Raw genomic sequence first — 21370 nt, 5'->3', positions numbered from 1 at the left:
TCACTCGTTTACAATCATTTCCATGTCATGGCAGCATCTTTAAACATGACCTGGCAAGCTGCACAGGGCACAGAGAGACTGGAGTAGAGTTATCACCAGAATGGGGAGAGATGGACTCCTGGCATTGTACTGGACTGTTCTCATCACCCTGGACCACTAACTTCAGGATTATTTTTTCCCCTCTTTTAAATATTTTTTCCCAAATGCAAAATGAGCCTTTTGAATTAATTTGCATGTCTGTGAATGGTGGCTGATGGTCGTTCCTGTGGAATAGCAGAAGTGAGGGTTGCACCACAAAGCTTCCCATGTCTTAACCAGACTGCGGGCAGAGAATCTCTCCCCTGCACAAGCAAACGAACCAGCCAACAGCCCAAAGGCGAAGCTGCCCCAAGGTAAACCTGTGTGCCACAGTGCTTCCAACATAGTAGTTTTCAGCCTGTGGTCTGTAAAAGCCATGAATTATTCCTATAGGATCTGCAAAAGGTAATGAAGAAGAGGTGGGTGCATGTACACTATGCAGGAGCCAGCACCTGGATCTGGAAGCATTTGGCGTTCACAGATCGGAAAAGACTGAGAATGTCCTCTCTTGTTCTGTGGGAGGGGAAACAAAACCTAAACCTGCATCTTCCATGGTGTGCCTGAGTTAGGAAAATAAGTCATGTTTGGTGAAAAGTGCATTGGCAGGGGTGTCATTACATATCACTGATACCTCTAATCTAGAGGAGACTCTGCATACAGTGTTGCGAACCTGTGCAAGTGTGTGTAGACCAGCAAAGGGAAAGCCTGTCATTCCCTGACAGGGCTGGCTGGACTGGTAGCAGCAGCAGAAGTGATCATCTCATCAGTATCTGGGGGACTCAGTGCAATTTGTGGGCAAATTCCTGACTGCTGGCTGCAGTGGCTGCCAGGGATGGCTTGGAGAGCTGAGGTGCGCACGTGGAATTTAAGATCTCGGTTTTGCCAGAGTTAAGAAGATTGCTTCCCCATCACTCTCACCCCCACAAAAGAAGACCTCTTCCCAAAGGTTGAATGGAAGTGGGGAGAACTGCACAGGGGCCGTCTAAGGGTCTTTGGATGACCTAGGGGGTCTGTGCTGTTTCTGCACAGTGAGAATTGCTGTGATTATGGTCTGGGAACAAGCCCTTGCTGCTTCGGTGAAATACATCTGTCACGTGCAAGGTGCAGGTCTGTTACCCCAAACACCAGGCTCAGAATTACTCTGTGCCCATCCTCCTTGTTCTCATCTCCTGGAGGTGCCACGATGTGAGAAGAGCACTGAGGGGTGCTTGCATCTCAGCAGCTCTGCTCTGTGCAGACCCTGGCTTTGTCTGTGTGGGTGTGTTGATATTGAGCAACCCCACCACACACACGGCGTGTGTATATACTGCATTTTAATAGATATAGGGCTACTGACTTAACATACACAGTTGCTATAGTAACAGAGGTTTCCTTAGTAACGGTTGCAGAAAATAATCCAGTACCAATTAAAAATAAACTGTTTGGAAAGGGGGCTGGGGGAGAAAGGAAACTGCTGAGAATCACCTTCCCCCTTTATTGGTTCATCTCCCAGGGACTTGGAAAATTGATTAATGCTCAAAACAACTGTTCTTAACCAATGGTGAGCCAAAAAGGTGGGATGAGTGTGGGTGTGGTGGCTAAAGCTGCCATCCTAAAGCGAAACAAAAGGGAAGAAGTGTCTGGGGTGTGGCAGAAATACAACAGGGTGATGCTGAATCTTTCCATTAGGTTGCAGTCCTTAGGGAGGTAAAACAAGGGACGATTTCCCTCCTTCCCTTCCTCCAATGTCTGCATGCCATACCACAGCCATGGAGTCTTTATTAGCATACTGATTAAAGCCAGGGGCAATCCAGGCTCCAGGGGAACGTCTGATGCGGTACCAGGATGCCTGTCTCAGATGCTGTGTTGGAGCAGAAAGTGTCGCTGTGGTGGGAGTTCCTCCCATTTGAAGTTGTTTGCCTGTGCCCGTTCTCTCCCTTGGCACCATCACTCATCACTTGTGCCGACAGGCATCCGAGACCCTGGTGCCCAAGGGAAGCTGGAAGCAAAGCGTGATGGAAAGCAAGGAGCCCATGCCTCGGTAAGGGAGAGGAGACAACGTTGCTTTCTCGCAAAAGCAGGATGCGTGGGATGTGTTTCCAGGGTGTGGATGGGCACAGCTCCCCTGGCAGCCTTCCGTTGTTCGTGCCTGTGGGGCCACACTCTTGTCGTGCCACTTGTGCCCTGTGCTCTCAGTTAGGTTTTGTTAAGAGATTTGCTGCTTGCCAGCAGAATCCCTTCGCCTGGCAGCAAGACAGCCTTTCCCCTTCCACAGGGGAGCTGCCGTGTGAGGAGAGGCAAAGGAGGGGAGGATCGTGGTGGCAGAGCTGCTGGGAGGAGTGGTGTTTCTGCCTGGCTGGGTTGCCCCTCTCCCCTGTCTGTGTCCGGCAGGGCTCCAGGGCACAGCAAGCACAAGTGTCACAGGAGGGCGCTTCGTGCCCTCCCGTGCTGACGGGAGCGCCTTGGGCCAAGGCTTGGGTGACAAGCACAGCCTGAGCACACACTGCAGCGAAGGCTCTGGCTTCTGATCCTGCAGGGAGAGAGGAAGTGGAAACCCCTGTGTCTCTCTCCGTGCAGGGACAAGAGCTCATGACATTACTGTGTCATCCTCGGCGCTGTGTGACCGCTTCGCTACCTGCGTGGCAGCTGCAGTTGTGCTAGAGAAGCCAAGGGAGGTGACATACCTGTGACTTGTCCCAGGCTGTGCAGTCTGTGGTGGACCTGGAGCCAGATCTCCTGGATGTGGGAGCAGAGCTTGCTCCCTGCTGATCCCTTACAGTCTGGTGTTCTTTCTTCTTTTCCAGTTGTGCCTGTGTTTGCTCCCGTAGGTATTGCATGTGTGGGGGTTGTGTCTCACCGAGGTGGCTGGCATGTGACAGCAGTAGAGTCTTGTTAATTCACTCGTCATGGAAATGGTTTTCTCTGGAACTGGTCTACAGTTCATTGCCCTGAGGTGCAAATGGTATGATTTCCCCATCAGAAAAACCACTGAGTTTGGGTGTAGTGTTCTTGCTATGTTTGGTGCCTGAGACCACTGTGAGTTAAGAAAGAGACTCTTTTAAAGGTCAAACTGTGAAAAAGCAGCCTCTTGCTGAGGGATACAGTGGGAGGATCCAGGAGTAGAGTAGGAGAGAAAGAGGAGAGAAGATTTGGTAGAAGAATATCTAAATGAATGCCTTTGTCTTAAAGGCAGGCGGGACCCTGGCAAGAGCAGCCGTGCCTGCAGTTTTTTGGGGGACAGTGTTTACCCCTTTTTGGCAGAGCAGCCACGCCTGCAGTTTTGGAGGTACTCACTGGCCTGTCCCAAATCAGGTGAGTTTCTTTTCTGTGTTAATGACCCATCCTCCGCCCTTTCTCCCTCACAGTGACCAAGCTGCAGGTGAGCAAGTCGAAGCGGAGCATCACCCTGGTGGAGAACCGGCCCATCCCCCTCAACTGCTCTGTGAAGTCCCAGACCAGCCCCGACTCGCACTTTGCCGTGCTGTGGTATGTCCACAAGCCCACGGACGCCGATGGCAAGCTCATCCTGAAGACCACGCACAGCTCAGCCTTCGAGTACGGCACCTATGCGGAGGAGGAGGGGCTGCGGGGCCGGCTGCAGTTCGAGCGCTCCGCGTCCGGGGGGCTCTTCAGCCTGACGGTGCAGCGGGCGGAGGTCCGAGACAGCGGCAGCTACTACTGCCACGTGGAGGAGTGGCTGCTCAGCCCCAACCACGCCTGGTACAAGCTGGCAGAGGAGGTGTCGGGGCGGACAGAGGTCACCGTCAAGCAGCCAGGTACCACGTGCTTCTGCCAGTGGGGCCCTCTTGGCATCGACTCCTGTGCGCTTGGCGAGCTTTTCTGGGGCAACAAGGATCCTCTGCTCTTCTTTCCACTGCTGCCTTGTCACCCTCTCCTTGCATCCTCATGCTTGCACGTCCCTGCACAAAAGGAGCGTTTTCCCTCCTTTGATGTGACCCTCATTCCTTTAGGTTGGGCTGGTGTGCATTTCAGTGTCCCCACATGAAGGATGTCCATCCCCCACAGTCTAGAGGGCCACTGTATCCAGCTAGGTTTCATTATCCTCAAGAGCATCATGTAGCAAGAGTGTCGACTAGCGACCTACTGAGAGAGAACTGGTGTGTCCCTGCCTAGGAAAGCATTTTTATGTCTTGCACACAGTTTAATTTTACTCAGTGCCTGTATCCTGGCAGGCACGGAGAGCCTTGTCTCTTTTCCCTCTGTGCTGTGCACATGAGATGGGAATGACAAGTTTAATGAGGTTGGGAGCTGGCTGCCAGGAAAGGAGAAATCTGCTCTGCTAGTGATTTCCGTGGCAGCGGACAGCACTGGTAAAGGTGGGCTGATGAAAGAGCTAAATATGGAATATGGCCCCCACAAGCTGGGACAGAGCCTTCCTTTGTGCAAAGGGAGAGGCAGGGAGGCAAGCACTGTCTCGTAAGAGCAGCCTGCACTCCATGTGTGCTGCTGAGGCAGAGCATTGGTACTTCATGAGGAAGCCTGCCTTATCCTTGCTTGCTCCAGGTGTCTGTTTCTGGAAGCGCAGCAGGCCACAGCGTGCTGCTTGCCACCAGTCCCCACTCCTCACTTCTGTCTGCAAAGTCCCAAGACAGCTGAGAGGTGGTCAGGGAAGGGAAAGCTGTGATCTGCCCCCTCTACATCACCCACCTCTCTGGGAAGTACAGTGTCTCTTGCTTGCTGAAGCAGCCATCCCAGGGAAGTCCTGGAAGTGCCCCTGGAAAGATGTCATGAAGGAGTTAGGAGTGTACGACACGTCATTTCGCATAAATGAGCTGATTCCACTCATCCCCACTGTGTTATCAATGAAATTGTGGAGCAAAAACCAGGGACATTCCCAAGACAGCAGAACACTGTGTGTCACTTTGCCCTTATGCCACTTCTCGTTTTGCAGTGGCGGTTCCCTGTAATCAGCTGTCTGTTCTCCACCTTGCTTTTTTCCTTTTTTTTCCATAACAGGAGGGCTTACTGGTTGGGGTGTGACCAGGCTACTGCCTTTCCCCAGGAGGAGAGTGAGAAAAGAATGAATTGTGATCTCCCTTCATAAGGTGTCTGTGCACGTAGGACCTCCCAGGTCCTACTGGGAGATTGTGAGTTTCCAGTTCCCCGCGCCGAATGGGGCGTTGTTGGTGTCTAGCCTGAGATTTTCAGAAGACCCTAAAAAAACATGAGTCCTATTTTCTTTTCCTCTTTTTTTTTTTGTTCCTTTCCTTTCTCCATCAGTTTCTTCCTCTACTTCCTCATTGCTTTCATCACACCCCAGGATTGTGACCGTGCAGGAAAAGGCTTGTGGAGAGACAAAAGACCCTTGCGAGCCCTTGGTCACCTCGTTTCTAACGGCCTTTTCCCACAGATAACCGCCTGCAGGTGAACCAGACCCACAAGAACATCACGGTGCTGGAGAACGACTGGGTGACCCTGGAGTGCCTGGTGAGCAACCGGACCAGCCCCTCGTCCCAGCTCTCGGTGGAGTGGTACGTGTGGCGGCCGGGCCACCCGGAGAAGGAGGTGGTGGCCTGGCTGAGCCGGCAGAGCACCCTGCACTACGGGGACCTGGCTACACCAGGAGACCTGCGGGGCCGGCTGCACCTGGAGAGCCCATCCCCGGGTCTCTTCCTCCTCTCCATCCAAAACGCCACGGTGCGGGACAGCGGGGCCTACAACTGCCGCGTGGAGGAGTGGCTGCTCGACCCCAGCGACCGCTGGTACAAGCGGGCAGAGGACATCTCCGGGCTCATCACCCTCACTGTCAAGCAGCCAGGTGAGGAGGATTTCATGCCATCAGCTTTGAGCAGCGCTGTGCCCTCTTGGAGCAAATGCACGAGGCACCATCTGTCAGCAGCAGTGGGTCTGGACTGAGGGCAGGACTGCTGCGCGACAGACCGTGCTCATCCTTCTTGACTTGTCTTCTTGGGTGCACCCTTGCTCTTCTGGGAAGGGTATAGAGCAAGTCCTGCAAACACGGCCAGATAGGCTTGGAATTTTGTCACCATTGCATCTGCAAGTTATTTTTTTTTTCAACACTTTTGGCAGGTTTAATAGGATAGGCTTCTGATTTTACTTGTGTTTTGACTGAGAGTAAGATGGAAGAAGCTACCTGTGCTTCCCAGGTGTGTGCCCCAGGGGCAAAGTCCTTGCAGGAAAAGAGCAGAGGCACACTGCTGACTCATATTGAGCTCGCTGTCAACCAGCGCCCCCAGATCCCTTTTTGCAGGGCCTTTCTCCAGCCATGTCTCTCCCAGTTTTATCTGTGCCTGGCATTACTCTGTCCTAGGTGCAAAATCCAGACATTTCAACTTGTTAAATTTTTCATTCCATTAATCAAAGTACAGTGCTCCAATCCATCTCGATCGCTCCATGAGGCCTCTTGTTCCTCAAGAGAGTCAACAGAACCTCCCAGTTTGCTATCGTCAGAAAGCTTGCTAATAGTGCATTCAACTCCTGCATCCAGATCTTTGATAAATACACTGAACCCTGAGGAACTCCCCTGGTGACAAGTCACCAGCCAGATGTAGCCCCATTCACTACCACCTTTTGAGCCCTGCTCTTCAGCCAGTTCCTTACCCAGTGCACCATGAACCCGCTCATCCCACAGCTGGACAGGTGAAAGGATGCTGTGAGGGACAGTATGAAAAGCCTTACTAAAATGCAGAAAAACTGCATCCAGTGCCTTCCCTTCATCCACTGGGCGAGTGACCTTATCATAGAAAGACATTTAGTTAAATGGGACTTTCTCTTTGTGAACCCATGTTTCTGTGCCTGGTGATTGTGTTGCTCTTTAAATGCCTTTCAGTAATACCCAGTATAATCTTCTCCATAATTTTTCCAGAAACTGAGGTTAGACTAACAGGTCTGTAGCTTCCTGAGTCTTCCCTCATGTCCTTCTTGTAGATTGGATTAATGTTGGCCACCTTCCAGTCAACAGGGACCTCCCCAGACTCCCAAGGCCTTTGGACTGTGTATGAGAGGGGTCCTGCCATAACATCTGCTAGCTCTTTCAGTACTCTGGGATGAATCCCATCAGGCCCCTTGGCCTTGTGAACATTCAAATGATACAGCTGATCCCTCACAATTTCAGTGTCTGCAGATAGAAAGGTGCTGTTCCCACACTAGTGGTACTCTGACTCAGGGGGGTGGGCACCCCAAGGTCTGTCAGTATTGTTAAAGACTGAGGCAAAAAAGCATTGAATGCCTCTGCTTGTTCTTCATCCCTATTAATCAGGTGACCATCATCAACAGGTATCAGTCCAGCATTTTCTTTAGACTATTAACATCCTTAAAAAAGCCCTTCTTGTTAGCTGACACAGCACTGGTGAGTTTCAACTCTAGATGAGCTTTGGCCTTTTGTGTCTTCTCCCTTCATAAATGAATCACAGCTGTGTAATCTTCTTAGGAAGCCTGACCTCCCTTCCAGAGATCATACAATTTCCTTCCCCCCTTGAGCTCCACAAGACGTTCCTGTTCAGCCAAGCTGCTCTTCTGGCCCGCTTGCTTATCTTAGGACACAGTGGAATTGTCTGCTCCTGTACTTCTAAAAGGCAGTTCTTGAGACTGATCAGCACTGGTGGACTCCTAAACCCTCAAAAGCAGTTTTCCAGAGCACTCTGCTAAATTCTGTCTGTTATAACAACAGATAAGCTGCAAGGGCAGTTTACCTTTGCAAATACAGATTCCCTAGTTTTTGAGGCATATGACTCAAGATTAAATGTCTGCCTTAAAGGCTGTGGGTCAAATTACAGCACAGTCCTCATTCACTGGGTACTTTTCCAACCTGTAAAGCATCCACTCTGCAAGTACTGCTGTGGTGCTTCATGCCTGCCCATTCCAGTGAGGTGTCAGCCTCTTAACTCTGCAGCAGAGCTGGCAAAAGGGTGAGGTTCTGGAAAGGCTTTTGTGGTCATTCCTGGTGGAGATTTGTGCTGTGGAGGAGGAGCATTCTCATGGGACAGCAGAGCTCCCACCTGCCAGGTCCTTGCTGGGGAAGTTTTGCTGGCCAAAGTGCCTCGGGCAGAGACACCTCCCCAGGCAGTCCCTGTGCCCTGCATGCCCACTCGGCTGTAAGTGCAGCTCTCCATCCAGTCTGAGAAAATTGCCAGCCCTGATGGAGGGGGGCGTGAACTCTGAAAATCCTTGAGGCTCATTTTGAGTTGCAGAAGGATGTGGAGTGGGAAGAAGAGAGGAGATAATTTTTTTCTAGAAGTGCTTTGTTGTTGTTTGTTTTTGTTTCATAGCAGTCAGTACTTAACAAAATGACTAATCTTGCTTGTGACTCATGTCTCATTAGCGAGGATCTCCATGCTCATCTATCAGGACTATAATCATGAGCAAAGAGGGGGGAAAAAAAACCTCTGAGCACCTTCAGGCAGCAGTTCTCCTCTTTCTGCTGAGATGGGAGAGGCTTTGTGTTGGTTTTGACAAGCCATTTCCTTCCCTTCTTCCCTCAGTAGTCCCTGAAATCACAGGATTTACCTCATTTCTGCTTCTGCTCAGGAGTCTTCCTGGGGAAGATGTGAACTGAAAATACTCACGTTGCCTACGGCCTGAAGAGCTCTGGCCTTAATGAAGGTTTTCCTTGTGGGACCATTTAAAATAAGCGTTGGGCAGGAGCCATAATGAGAAGCCCACTGGGCACAGCAGCCCTGGGGCTGATGAGAGCTGGGGGACAGCAGCCCCCTCCTGCAGGGACACCCAGGGTCTGCACAAGGGAGGTCTTGCCCAGCTATCCTTGCTGGAGGAGAAAGCACCTCTCTTCAGTGAGCTGTTGGCTGGTCCTTCCTGCTCAGCTGCTGCATCGGGAAGGGCTTTTTAATCTTTAAATGAAAGCTTAGATCCAGACTGATTGTGATCCCTGGAGTACGTGTTCCCTGGCAAGATGACTAAACCAAATGTTAATTGCTCTTGAAGTCAGCCTTTAATCAACTCATCTTGGGTTCTGGCCACTGTATCTCAGTTAGGTAAAAACATCTCTTTAGCCTCGCAGAAAGCACTAGAGGGAAAAAAAGCAAGAGAAGAAGACTTTTGGAGTGTCCTTGCTGTGTCAGTGTTGAGGCCATCTCCATGGAGGAGCCTCTTACCTAAATAACTTTCCAAACTGCTGGAAAAAATCCTCTCCTCTTCTATCATACTGATTTTCAAGTCCTCTGAGTGCTCTCAAAGCAATAAAGAATAAGCAGGGAGTGCAATGCTCTTTGCAGGAGTAGCTGGGGAGGAGCAGTGCATTGCTCCTCAGCACAGGCACCAAACTCTGGCATCTCCTGACACATTCTTGTAGTGTGTTGGGATGAGCTGCGGCAGCTTTGTCCTCTCCCACACACCCCCCTCAGCTGGTGTGAGGGTCTGTATGGGCAGGGGCGTACGATGCTGTGCCTCTGGGGTTGACCACAGAGGTCTTGGCAGGCTGCATCAAGCCTTCGGGTTCTGTTTGGATCATGCCTGGCACCAGGTTCGTGCCAATCAAGTTTGCGGGATGGCTTTGACAACAGCATCTTGCTCAGCGCTCACCTCTCCCCTTTTGTCACCTCAGATCCCACCCTGCAGGTGGACACAGCCACCGCCAACCTCACGGTGCAGGAGAAGGAGTCCTTCCCGCTGGACTGCAGCATCCTGTCCCGCTCCAGCCCAGATTCCCACTTTGCAGTGACGTGGTACAACCTGCGGGCCAAAGAGGCGGGCGACCACGAGGAGCAGCAGCAGGAGGAGGAGGAGGAGGAGGAGAGGGAAGCGGTGCTGAGCGTGGGCCCCGATGCCGTGTTCAGCCCCGAGGCTGGTCGCTGGGAGGGCCGCCTGCGCTTCCAGAGGCTCTCTGCGGTGCTTTTCCGGCTGACGGTGCTGCAGGCCGGCGGGGCCGACACGGGCAACTACTCATGCCGTGTGGAGGAGTGGCTGGCAGACCCCAACGGCGTGTGGTACCGGCTGGCAGAGGAGGAGTCGGGCACGGTCGCTGTTCATGTGCAGGGCGCAGGTGAGGAGAGGTGACGACTGCCTTGGGGTCGTGGCCCTGCCATCCCCTGCGTCTTCGGTTCAGCCAAGAGAAAAAGGCCAAGGAGTGAGTGGGACCTGGGTCTCACCTGCATCGGGGCAAGTCTGTGGTGCCAAGTGCTTTTCCAGATCAACTCGATGGCTCATTGCCCAGCTCTTGCTTTGGCTGGAGTATCCACACTGCACTGAGCTCTGTGCTGGGGCTGCCCATCCCACGGCACTTACCACCTGGTGTGTCTCACTCAGTAGGGGCAGACTCTGTCCCCCACTGAGGTTTAACCCTTCCCTTTGGGAAACACCCTGGAAGTTGGATTAGCTCTGCACAGGGGTGCAGGCTGTGGCACAAGAGTCTCGGGTGGTGTACAGGCCCCAGAGATAATTGAGGTCATGAGGGTTTTGTGGGCCCTTAAGGGAGATACTCTGGTGTGCTGCTGCTTTTGTGTAGCACCACTGAGGAAATCAAGGCTTTGCAAGGCTCCTCACTTTCTAAGATATTATAAAATCTCCACCAGGTAGAACTGTATCACTCATTAGACTCTTGGGGGTAAAGCTGAAACATGCCCTGTGATAATTTTCTTCTGTTGCTCTGTTTTCTCACATTGGTATTTTTCTCAGAGCCCCACCTCCTGCATTGACACAGATTAATGAGCGTCTGATTTTTAACATTTCTGAAGAAGTTTGTGTGCCCTGCATTACAAACAAACAGTGAAATGTGACCATCCTGTGTCTCTTTCCAGGCTCCACCCTGCAGTCAGTCATCTGCTCCAACGACGCCCTCTTCTACTTCGTGTTCTTCTACCCCTTCCCCATCTTCGGCATCTTGATCATCACCATCCTCCTGGTGCGATTCAAGAGCCGAAACTCCAGCAAGAACTCAGAGGGCAAGAACGGGGTCCCCTTGCTGTGGATCAAAGAGCCTCACCTCAACTACTCTCCCACTTGCCTGGAGCCACCAGTGCTCAGCATCCACCCGGGAACCATGGACTAAAGAGGCAGAGGCACCTGGGGGGACGCACAGAGGGAAGAAAGCAGAGACACGCTGGGAACCCCAAGGAACAGAGTGGGTTTTGTTGTTCTTGTTTCATTTGTTTCCCTGTCTGTGCTCTGATGCAGAGGCTGAGCTGTGTGGAGTGCCCAGCCAGCAGGAGTGGGAAGGTCCAAGACTTCTTCCAGGACCCGGGAAATGCACCCCCTCATCCCAATGAACAGAGGCACTTGCTGTACATAGAGGATGTTCCTCTTGGACTCACTTTACTCCCATCAGTTGCTGTCTTTTGGGCTGTTACTTTTTTATTGTTTCTTTTTCAGTCACACAGAGAACTGTAGGCTTCCCCTGCCCTCCACACAGCGTGGAGTTCCCAGGAGTCGTTTGGTCCTCGGACAATCTCTTTGGAAGTAAATGTATATGTTTTCCAAAACAGACTGTTTTTCCTTCTCAGACTCAGTGCCATGATGAAGAAGGTCTTTTCTCAAGGTATGCTCTTCCAAAACAGACAAAGCCAGGTCTATCCCCAGAGGGGTTAACTGGGATGTCTTCTGGGAGGTCCATTGCAAAGACTGGCTGTAGCCTCAGCCTCTTCTTGTGTCCACCTTACTGTTCTCTCAGGAGGGAGCAGTTCATCTTTTGGGATCGTTCCCAGGTCTTGGAGAGACTGAACATTCAGCGCGCTTGTGATCAGGACAAAAGCAGTTTAGTGTGTCTCAGAGAACTGAAGGGGGGAAAGGAAGGAGGACACCTGAAAGCCCTGACTTGGTTGGTAGCAAAGAGGGTCCTCATGTGGTCCAGCTTACCAGAGCCATGTTCCTCCCTGGTGTCCATGCTGCCACCTCTGATGAGGCAGATCCCCTCTGTGCCCCAGTCATTTGGGGATGAGAGGCTTGATCCAGTCTCTGAAGGCTTCAACATGACCAAAGTAATGACTCTAGGAAGGAGGAAAGGGGAAGCTCCACGGGTTGGGTTCACAGTCCCCAGATGGTTCAGCCAAGGAGCCCAGTAGCAAACGTGCCATGCAGCGGGGACATGCAGTTCACCACCACGGGTCACGAGTTTTCCTGTGGCTTGCACTACTTCCTGGTGCAAGCCTGGACAAGGCAAGGAGCCTGCAGCACATCAGCACCCTAGGGGCTTCCCTGCCCTTTGGCCAAGAGAAATCTTCCCCTGTGTGTGTGTGCATCTGCTGATTTTCATTTCTGGGACTTCAGGAGGAAAAAGCATTTCTCCGTAAGCTCCCCCTCCTGGCAAAGTCACCTGCTCTTGTAAGAGCCGCTGTGGCAGGAAATGCTGTTCTTTCTGTGAAAGATATGGCTCTCATGAACCAAACCAGGGCTCTCGCCACGTGGGGCACCTGAACTCCTGTACTCCTGATGCCAAGAACCCCTGCCCTGTCCTGTGGAGGAAACCGCCTCCTCCCCCCTACGGCCTAAGCGTTACGTCTGGCGGAAGGAAATGTTTGCCAAAAACGGCCTTTTGTTGTCTTCCTTGATGTCTTCCTGGCAAATCCGGCCATTTGTATTTTTGCAGCATGGCTGAAGCCGACCAGGGGTGGACGGGCACAACCACAAGACCCCCCCTGCCTCATGTGTGAGAGGTGCCATATACCCACAGCCGTTGTCCTCTCTGGGAGGGTCGGACTGCTCTTTGTGAACAGAGGGGACCTCAGCAGATGCTCTGTAGCACTAGTCAGACCCTGATGCCTTGGTGTTTCAGAGGTGGTGAAGCTTCAGGTAGGAGATCTACACCACTCAGCCTCTCTCCTGTGTGGGAGAGGACCCCGTGGCTGCAGATCAACCCGTGCTAAGGCATTTGAAGTTGGCCACCTCTGCACCTCTACCATAGGTTTCTTCTTCTGCTGGGAAGCCCAAATTTCACTCGTCCCTCTGTGAAGTCTGCCTCCTCGAGACGTAACTGCTTGCTGGCCCCAGCATATGCATAAAGTCACACTCCTATATATGTATGTATGTATCGCACACCCGCACACTTGTCTTCCCTTTCTGGCTGAGGTGTCTGCAAAGAGAGGAGTGGGGTGAGAAGTGAATGGAAATGAAGAACCGAGGTGCAAACAGCAGCAGCTGCAGCCAGTGGGTATTGTTTCATATGTACTATCTCCTGTACATACTGCTCCCGGGCAGGGACCGCGACTCATTCCAACTCCAAGGAAGAAGAGAAAATGAAGTCAGCAGGAGCCATTCTTCCCTGGGAGAGCCCTGCTCTGCGTCTGAGCCACGCTCCTCCTTGCCAGCCTGTCTGCCCCACAGCAGGGCTCTCCTGCAGGGCTGTCCCATGGCCCCGTCCCCCTGGCTGGAACAGGTCCCTTCCCAGCCTGGTGGTTCCTGCACAGAGCCCAGGCTGTCCTGGGAAGCAGCTTCCCACGCTGGTCCCTGAATGTACCTTGCCAGTGACATTTCTCCATTGCTCTGGCAGTGTGTTGCCCAGTCTCAAACTTCTCTCTGTTTTTATAAGGCAGACTCTCTTCCTGTAACATGGAGCTTTTCAAACCACTCTCTCTGCTGTAACTTTCTGTAATGAACCTGAGAAGAAAGAGAGATACCCTATCCATGCATGATGTGGAAAAATGTTTGGGATTTTTTTTTTTAAGAAAACAACAAAAACTTTGTACTATGTTGCACTAAAACATGTTTTATACAACACACCTGAGAGCTGTAGTAAACTGTGTTGAAATTGTGAATCCTATTGCTGCTGCTTTTTGTCAGATTTGGGCTTTTGTTATGCCTTTATGTGCACTCCCTGCATAAGGTGTGGAGGCCCCCTCTTGGGCAACCTCTCCCTCTTCCACTGCCACCATTCCTTGGTGGATTAACTCTCCTCCCACCCTAGTAGAGCTTCTCCTCTCTTGCAGGTTGAAACTTGCAGACTCCATGCACCCTCTGGCTCTTCATACTTCTCCCTTCTATCTCCCTTAATTCATACCATAACAGAATATAACATTTAAAAGAGGCCTGTCAGGTCTTTTTGTTGAATGGGATACACTGTTTTTTGAATTGCTCCGAAAACAGTTAAGTACTTTGCTGTGTCATAGCCTGGATTTGAAGACAACCCTTCTTTTATATAGAATTATGCATAGCAAATGTGAAGCAAGTAATCTTTAGTAACATTGATGAAAGCAGAAGAATACAGTTCACTACAGAAGTTGATGCAAAATGCAACCTGTTCATTCTCATTACCCACTTTTACTGTGAGTAAGGATTTGATCAGGAGTCTTGAATTCCCACACTGACTGAAATGGGGAAGTAGCATGATGCATCCCTACCTGCAGTGCAGAAGTGCTGTGGAATTGTGCAAAACACACTGCTCACACAGGTCGGGTTTGAGCAGGTTTTTTTCCACATTCATTTAAAACAAAAAAATACTCTCTGCTAAAATAATTGTATGACAAAACTCTTGTCATCCCCCCTTCTCCCCGCAGTAGGTTGCCTTGGGGTTCATCTGCTCTGGTCTCTGTGCTAAGCAGCAGAGGTTTTAGCTCCACAGGTGCCCAGTGCTGTGGCAGTGTGTCCCCGTATCAGGTGACAAGCTTGGCCAGAGCTGTTGCAGCTTTGCCAGGAGGCATCTCTGCCAGCCCACTGTACGCTCCCTGTGGTCAGGTGTGCATCCCTGATCCCCTGGCACGCTCCTATGGGCAGGTTTGGGGCAGCCTGAGTGAGTTTTGCTGCCTGCCCTGCTGCTGCAGCAGGACCAGCAGTGCTGCAGTGGGTGCTCCTGCTCCCCCTGAGGACCAGACGATGCGCAGCCGCCCTGCAGCGGAGGAGAGATGTCTCGGGGCTTGGCTGCTCAAGGGACTGCTGTGTGCTCCCATCAGACCGCCTTGTGACTGCTTCCCCCCACCCACCAGCCTCAACCGAGAGCCGACATGGCCTCCCCACTGAAGCCAACACACATGCAGAGAGAAAAGGCTCACAAGCTTTAATCCAGTGGGTCTGCAGAGCAAGCGGGAGGGGCGGTGGGTAAGCGCGCCCATGCTGCCCCCTGCCTAGAGCTCGTACAAGCCCTTGGCTACCTTCTCCAGGCGGTCCTTGTACTCCAGGTGGGCGTAGAGGGGCAGGGGAACCCCCTTGAAGCCATGTATGACCCCCCACCAGCAGGCTGCGATGGCGGCAGTGGAGTCGCTGTCGCCCCCGTGGAAGAAGGCGCGGAGAGCCAGCTCAGTCCAGGAGTCGCCCGCGCCCAGCAGCGCGTCGTAGGCGATCATGGGGGCGTCGTGCCCACTGCTGCCCGCCCAGCCGTCGTAGCTCAGCGATGTGTAGAACTTGTCCCTCTCTTCCACGCCATACTTGGCGGGGAAGGTGGGCAACGAGACCCCATCTGATATGCCCCTCCTCACCAGGTATCTTCTCCACTGGTCTTCAAAGTAGTACCTGTAAAACAGGAGATGGGATGGAGCGGCTGTAAGAGATGTCCCAGGGCAGGAGCACGTACCTGAGCTCTGCGCAGGCGCCACGCCAAGAGCTCGGAGCAATGGCTCGGCAAAATGGTAGGTGTCCCCCCTTGGTCAGACTAGGGACATGATTTACAGTAAGAGGCACAAGGACATGTTTCGGTGAGTTAAGACTTTCCCTCCCTCCAGCCACATGGGAGAAGGCAGCCCAGCACCTGCTGCTGTCGTGCTGCACAGGATTCAAAGGCTCAGAGTGAGAGGTGAGTCATCCTCCCAAATTCAGAGTAACTCTACCTCTGTGCCCCTGCACACAGAGCCGCAGTGGATCTGCAGCCACATTTGATTATAACTTTCAAACTGAACTCAGCCCTAAGCCTGATGCTGTTCCCCAGCCCTGCTTCACCTCTTTCATCAGATCATGGTTGCTTGAGATGACAAGTCTACCTACCTCATACCGGATCAAAAAAAAGTCACAACTATGTGACTCAAACACAAGCTGCCTTTGTCTTTTTTTCCCCCCAGGTTAGAGGTATTCTGAACTGATTTGATCCCACAGCAGGCATGTGCTGCTCTAGAGTTTACCATAACAGAATTACTGACACTTCAGGGTAAGCAGGGCTTTAGGAAAGGGCGGTGCTGGGAGCACAGCTCACCAGTGCTCCATGTTCTCCTTCACGAAGAAGCCGCTGTTCCGCACGTAAGTTTTCGCCCGCGGCAGCGTGTCCAGCAGCCCCTTGCCCCAGGCCTGGGGGGGCACGCTGTTCACCGCGTAGGACGTGAAGAGGGCTGAGGCCAGGGCCCCCAGGTAGCCCGTGGGGTGGTGGTGGGTCATGCGGCCGCTCTCGATGCTGACTTGCAGCAGGGTGTGCCGCTCCTCGGGGTGGTAGAAGCGCAGCCCGATGGACATGGCGCGCATGGCACCCCCGCAGCCTCCCGCCTGCGGGTTGAACGGGATCCTCCAGCCGTTCGGCTTCTCCGGGCGCAGCTTCTTTGTGCCTTCCATAGACGTCAAACCTGGACAGAAGCGGCAGAGCCCGGGAAAAACAAAAGGAAACGCGCATCAGTAGGACACAGGGTCACGTAGCTTGGGAACTAGGGGAAGACAGGCAAGGTGGTGGGGAAGGAAGCATTACTCTGTAAGGGATTTGAGATTCCTTTTAAAAACACCAGTTGTCTGCACACCTGGGTATCCTGCCTTAAACTGCTGCAGCACCCTGTATGCTCCCAAACAGACCTGATAATTACTGCTTGTGAAAATAATTTATAAGTCTAGGAGGTAAGAAACACTACTGCTGATTTACTGGCATTGTTTATGTTTACATTTCATGATATTTAATAACTTATCTATAAAACATATACACTAATAGATCAGATATATACACATCTCTTTCTCTCTCTTTCTCACCCCTTTCCCCCCCAAAAGGGTTTGTAGGATCCCTAACACAAGGCAAGTGTAAGTAACTCTGCTTTTTCAGTTGTTTTACCTGTTTACAGGATCTTTTAAAGGCAGAGACCCCATTGCCTCACTGTTAGGAAATGTTTTCCAGCTCTCCCTTGCTGGAGTTTAGGTTTGTCTGAACATCCCGTGGTAACCAGACCCACCGTTTTGTTATGGAAGGTGTTTTCTTTTGTTTCAAACCACCATTAGACAATTTCCTTAAAATCCCCTCTAACCCTTACAAGAAGTATCGACTTTTCATGTTCTGGCTGGAACTTTGAGAAAAACGTTTCTTTAGGACATGTTTGGGCAGGTTGAGACCACACACCTCAGTCCTTGATAAAAAGTGAGATTGTTCTTGCATTAACTGTAGTTAAAATGAGGAAGATGACAAGGCTTTAAGAGTAAAGAAAGACTGGTTATTTTGCATTACAATTTGCTTGCAGCTTTAAGCCTGTGCGTATCGTTTTAGGAGATGACTACTGATAACTTGCAAGTGGAAAAATCGTGTAAAACGAACCAACATATGACAGCTAAGACTCTTGAGGATTTATGAAGTATTACAAGTATTATCCTCATGCTTTTAAACAGTTAAAATATTAAAACATTTGAAAGCCGATTTAGGAAGACTAAGCTGGAATCACGTCAGTTCTCTTTCTAAAAACAAGTTCTTAAAAAAAACTGCTGTAGGAGTTTTTGAATCAGGAAATTGTTTTGGAAATCCACCAAATCCTGGTTAGGAATCGATTGTGCTAACAATAGGAAACTAAAAGTAACCTGAAGGGGTTTCTGGTCTAAGGAAAGGAGAAATACAATCAAAAAGCAGTGTGTGAAGAAAGGCAACCTGAAGAAGTTTCAGGAACAACTATTTCTGGAATAGGCTTCCATTCCACTTATCTAGACTCATCGTGAGCACAGACAGTAACAGTTGTTTGAGACTGATCAATACACTGAAAAAAGGTGAGTTAACCACATAGTGGTAAATAATTCCACAGGCAGAGGACTTGGACTGAAAGACAGAGTTTTGAAGCAGAAGGCCTCCTGGAGAGGCAGATGTGACTTGAACCATGAAAAAAGAAGTACCTCCATGCTTGTGTTGCTTAATTCATTGGCTTTGTAATCTGCAAGGAACAATGAATTTGGGGCTGTGGTGCATCACGAATAGCAATAATGACTTCACTTCTGGGGCTGCATCCCTGAGGGACTCTGCTGTGGCTGTCCAATGACTCATAACGTTGTGGGAATCCCTTTGTTTCTGCAGGTTTTGGTTTTCAGGTCTGGGCTCCCTCGTGGGCGATCAGTGTGACTTTCCCCTACTGTTACAGGGAACTCTCTTCTCTGTTTGATGAAAGTTCCAACAGCAACTTTCCATTCTCAGCCTTCAGGGCTGCAATTCCCCAGTGAGCACTTACTTAGGCCAGAACAGCACCACCATGGTTTATGTTCTCAGTTAAAATCCATTTATTCTGAGCTGCCAAAAGAAGTTATTGGCGTGCAACCTCTATCATCAGGATCTATCAATACGGCATGGAGACTCCAGACTGCAGACAGCTTTTGAGGTTATGGATTAGGTATTCCCTTTGATAGCACATCAGTGGGCATTAAACTGCTAAGGGTCAGAATTTAAGCTCTCAGAACTGAGTGCCTTTCCTGTGGCTGCATCAGGAACAATCTGGAAGGCTGCTGCAAAAACATTCCCAACAGACTTCCATTTTTTCCACATTTCTTTCCCCACTTCCCCCAAACTTTTACGGTGTTCAAGTGTCCTTGGACCCACTAAAAAATGTGCATTTCTTTCTTTAGCTAGATAACCTGACCTTTCCTTGTCACTCCACTTCGTGTCCATAGCAAATTTGCTTTCAAATTCTTCACTTCCAAATGGAAGCTGCTTTTGGGCATATTGCTCTTCACTTACTCCCAGAAGAACCGCAGCAGGTGTGCTATTATCCTTAGCTACTAATTACTAACATTTAAACTTTAGGTCCTTTTTCTTTTCATTTCAGGGTTTAGTCACCAAGCTTAGATGGTGGAGGTGAAAATACCTTCCATGTGCTTTGTCACTCTCTGCTGTGGTTAGTCCACCTTGGCAGACCCCATCAGCTGGGGAAACTAAATGATGCTCCTTTGTCAAAACAGCAGTGAATCTCTTGGAATTTTAACCTGCCAACTCCTGCTATCCTGACAAGCATCATTACTCCTTCCTAAATATTTTATTAATTAGGCCAACAACTGGAGCTACCTGTGTTAAAGAAGACTGATAATTTAATTCTTTACCCATGGGTAGGAGGTCACTGTGGAAAGGTAAGCAGAATAAATTCCTGCTCAAGTCTCCAACCTGGTTTATTTTGGAAATGCTCAGTGGCAATGCAGGATTTGGCCTTTCCCATGTTTAATGTCAAGCAAGAACATTCTTCATGTATTCTGGCCACTCCAAATAAGCAGGTCCAGGCATACATACAATTCCAATGTATAAACTTTGCCTAGGATTGCTGAATTTGAGTGTTTCCAGGATACTTCACGCTTCCTGCACTAGTCAAATTAGAGGTCCAGCCTCAGCACTCCAATTTAATTCAAGCATCCAGAACAGGCTGGGCCACGAGCACAGAGACAGACAGGATCCTCGGGGAAGAGCTGGGTCAGCAGGTCTGGCTGAACTAGGAACTACAGGGATATGTTGTACATGGCTTGACTACTGCAGCCTGTGAAGGTGCCCTTCCTGAATAGTGCCAGGTCCACTGCCTGTGACACAGACCCAGCACCACTGTGTCTAGGCAGAGAAAAGAGAGATGCTGGAAATAAAGGGTTCAGGGAAGAAGACTGTGGCCTGACTATCCTGTCACAGAAAGTAGATGTGCCAAGCAAGCCACAAGCAGACTTTGGGTTTAATAAACATAATTACTCCAAGCAAAGATCTTTGTGACTTTAATTATATTTTGCATGGAATTTCTGCATTTTTTAGGAGAAGTTCTGTATTAATTCTCTGTTTAAATGTGTTGCATTAATACAGCATCTCAGGCTGTGCATTACACGTGGTTGGATTTGCATTTTTTTGTCCACTGAGTGTAGGCATCCTCAGTGCAAAAGCCATCATCCTTCCCTTGCGTTCAAGGCTAGGCCTCAAACACACCTGTAAGAATGTTCTGTAAACATGGGCAAAACAGTATCTTTTTCACCTACTTCAGGAGAAGCCCAAACCACTCCAGCTTGCCTTATGCTGTCCTCTTTAGCTCATCCTGAAACAGATACTGAGCATGGAACACTTTTGCCTTTAGGTGAAATACAGTTAACGCTGTCAACAGCCAAAAGCAGGGCCAGGGCCAGCCTCAGCTCCAAGCTGCAGGAAAGACACCAGCGACAGCACAGCCCTGCCCAGACAGTGTGACGGAGGGGTTACCTGGAGCTCTGCCATCCATGTCATTCATGCACTCCTTGTAGTGCTTTGCAAGCAGAGAGTAGAGATCCTGTAGCCTGGGGTGACGTCCAGCAGCTAGGAGGGCTTCGGCCGTGGCCAAGTGCATCACCGTGTCATCGCTGACTCTCCAACCTTCAATGCTCAAGTTGCCGAGCCCCCCTAGCTCTGCCAGCTCCCTGTGGATGGCTGAGCCACTGTGCTGGAACTCCCACTTCCCATTGTTATAGCCCAGCGTGTCAGCAACTGCGCTGAGCACCATCGCTGCCACATAGTTTTCCAGCTTCTTAAGAGACGTTTTTTGCCCCCGGACTGATTCAAAGTAGAAAACCCTTTGAAAGGGAAAAAAAAAAATAAAGAGAGAGAGAGACATTGAAAATAGAGTCTTTCCCAGTTCAGTACAGGCCTGTACTGCTAAGCTCCAGCAGGCTGGATACCCTGCCTAGCACCTACGTCTCACTCGGAGGATCTCTTTCTTCACAGCACATGCCTCCCTGTGCACCCACTGTTGTAAGTGCGTGGCAGCTCCCAGACAGCCCAGCCCTGGGCCAGGGGCAGCCAGACATGTCCTGCTGGGACGGTGGCAGCAGCCCAAGACAACGCCACGTGTCGTACCTCGCTGAAAGGTCGAGATCCAAGGGCAGGACTGCAGAAGCGTGTGCAGCTTATGTGACCACAACCATGTTCCCCACCCTTTTAAGGGCAGCCAGCTCAGAACTGCACCCAGCGACTTTTGTACTCTGGGGTAAGGCAAGGCTGACCCTCAGGACAAAAGTAAGGGGTGGGGGGTAAGCATGGAAGTAAGGCAAGGCTGACCCTCAGGGCTACAAAACCAAGGGTTTTATGGGGTAAGTATGGAAGTAAGGCAAGGCTGACCCCCAGGGTACAAAAGGAAGGGAGGTATGGGGTAAGTGTGGAAGTAAGGAGAGGCTGACCCTCAGGGCTACAAAACCAAGGGTTTTATGGGGTAAATATGGAAGTAAGGCAAGGCTGACCCCCAGGGTACAAAAGCAAGGGAGGTATGGGGTAAGTACGGGGTAAGGCTTTGGCAGGCCCGGGCCATGGCGGTAACGCCCG

At 50.8% G+C, this 21370-nt stretch overlaps 2 protein-coding genes across 2 annotated transcripts in view; one reads left to right on the top strand and one right to left on the bottom strand.

Moving 5' to 3' along the window:
• Window positions 1–13313, top strand: part of IGSF3 (immunoglobulin superfamily member 3) — a 66491-nt gene extending 53178 nt beyond the window's left edge. Inside the window, 4 exon segments of the mRNA XM_018077096.3 lie at window positions 3423–3833; window positions 5429–5836; window positions 9599–10036; window positions 10791–13313. Coding sequence (XP_017932585.3) covers window positions 3423–3833; window positions 5429–5836; window positions 9599–10036; window positions 10791–11041 — 1508 coding nt within the window. The 3' untranslated portion in view covers window positions 11042–13313.
• A 1638-nt stretch (window positions 13314–14951) lies between these two features.
• On the bottom strand, window positions 14952–21128 carry ADPRH (ADP-ribosylarginine hydrolase). Its single transcript, XM_008925347.3, has 4 exons — window positions 20747–21128; window positions 20279–20625; window positions 16100–16460; window positions 14952–15426 (listed from the first exon to the last, which is right to left on the bottom strand). The coding sequence occupies exons 1-4, from the start codon at window positions 20857–20859 to the stop codon at window positions 15042–15044; spliced, it is 1206 nt and encodes a 401-aa protein (XP_008923595.2). The 5' UTR covers window positions 20860–21128; the 3' UTR covers window positions 14952–15041.
• Window positions 21129–21370: the final 242 nt, after the last annotated feature.

The sequence above is a fragment of the Manacus vitellinus genome, unplaced genomic scaffold, assembly GCF_001715985.3.
Source record: "Manacus vitellinus isolate BGI_N305 unplaced genomic scaffold, ASM171598v3 scaffold_35_pilon, whole genome shotgun sequence".
In the NCBI taxonomy this organism is placed as follows: Eukaryota; Metazoa; Chordata; class Aves; order Passeriformes; family Pipridae; genus Manacus; species Manacus vitellinus.
This window is presented reverse-complemented; position numbering and strand designations above follow the sequence as displayed.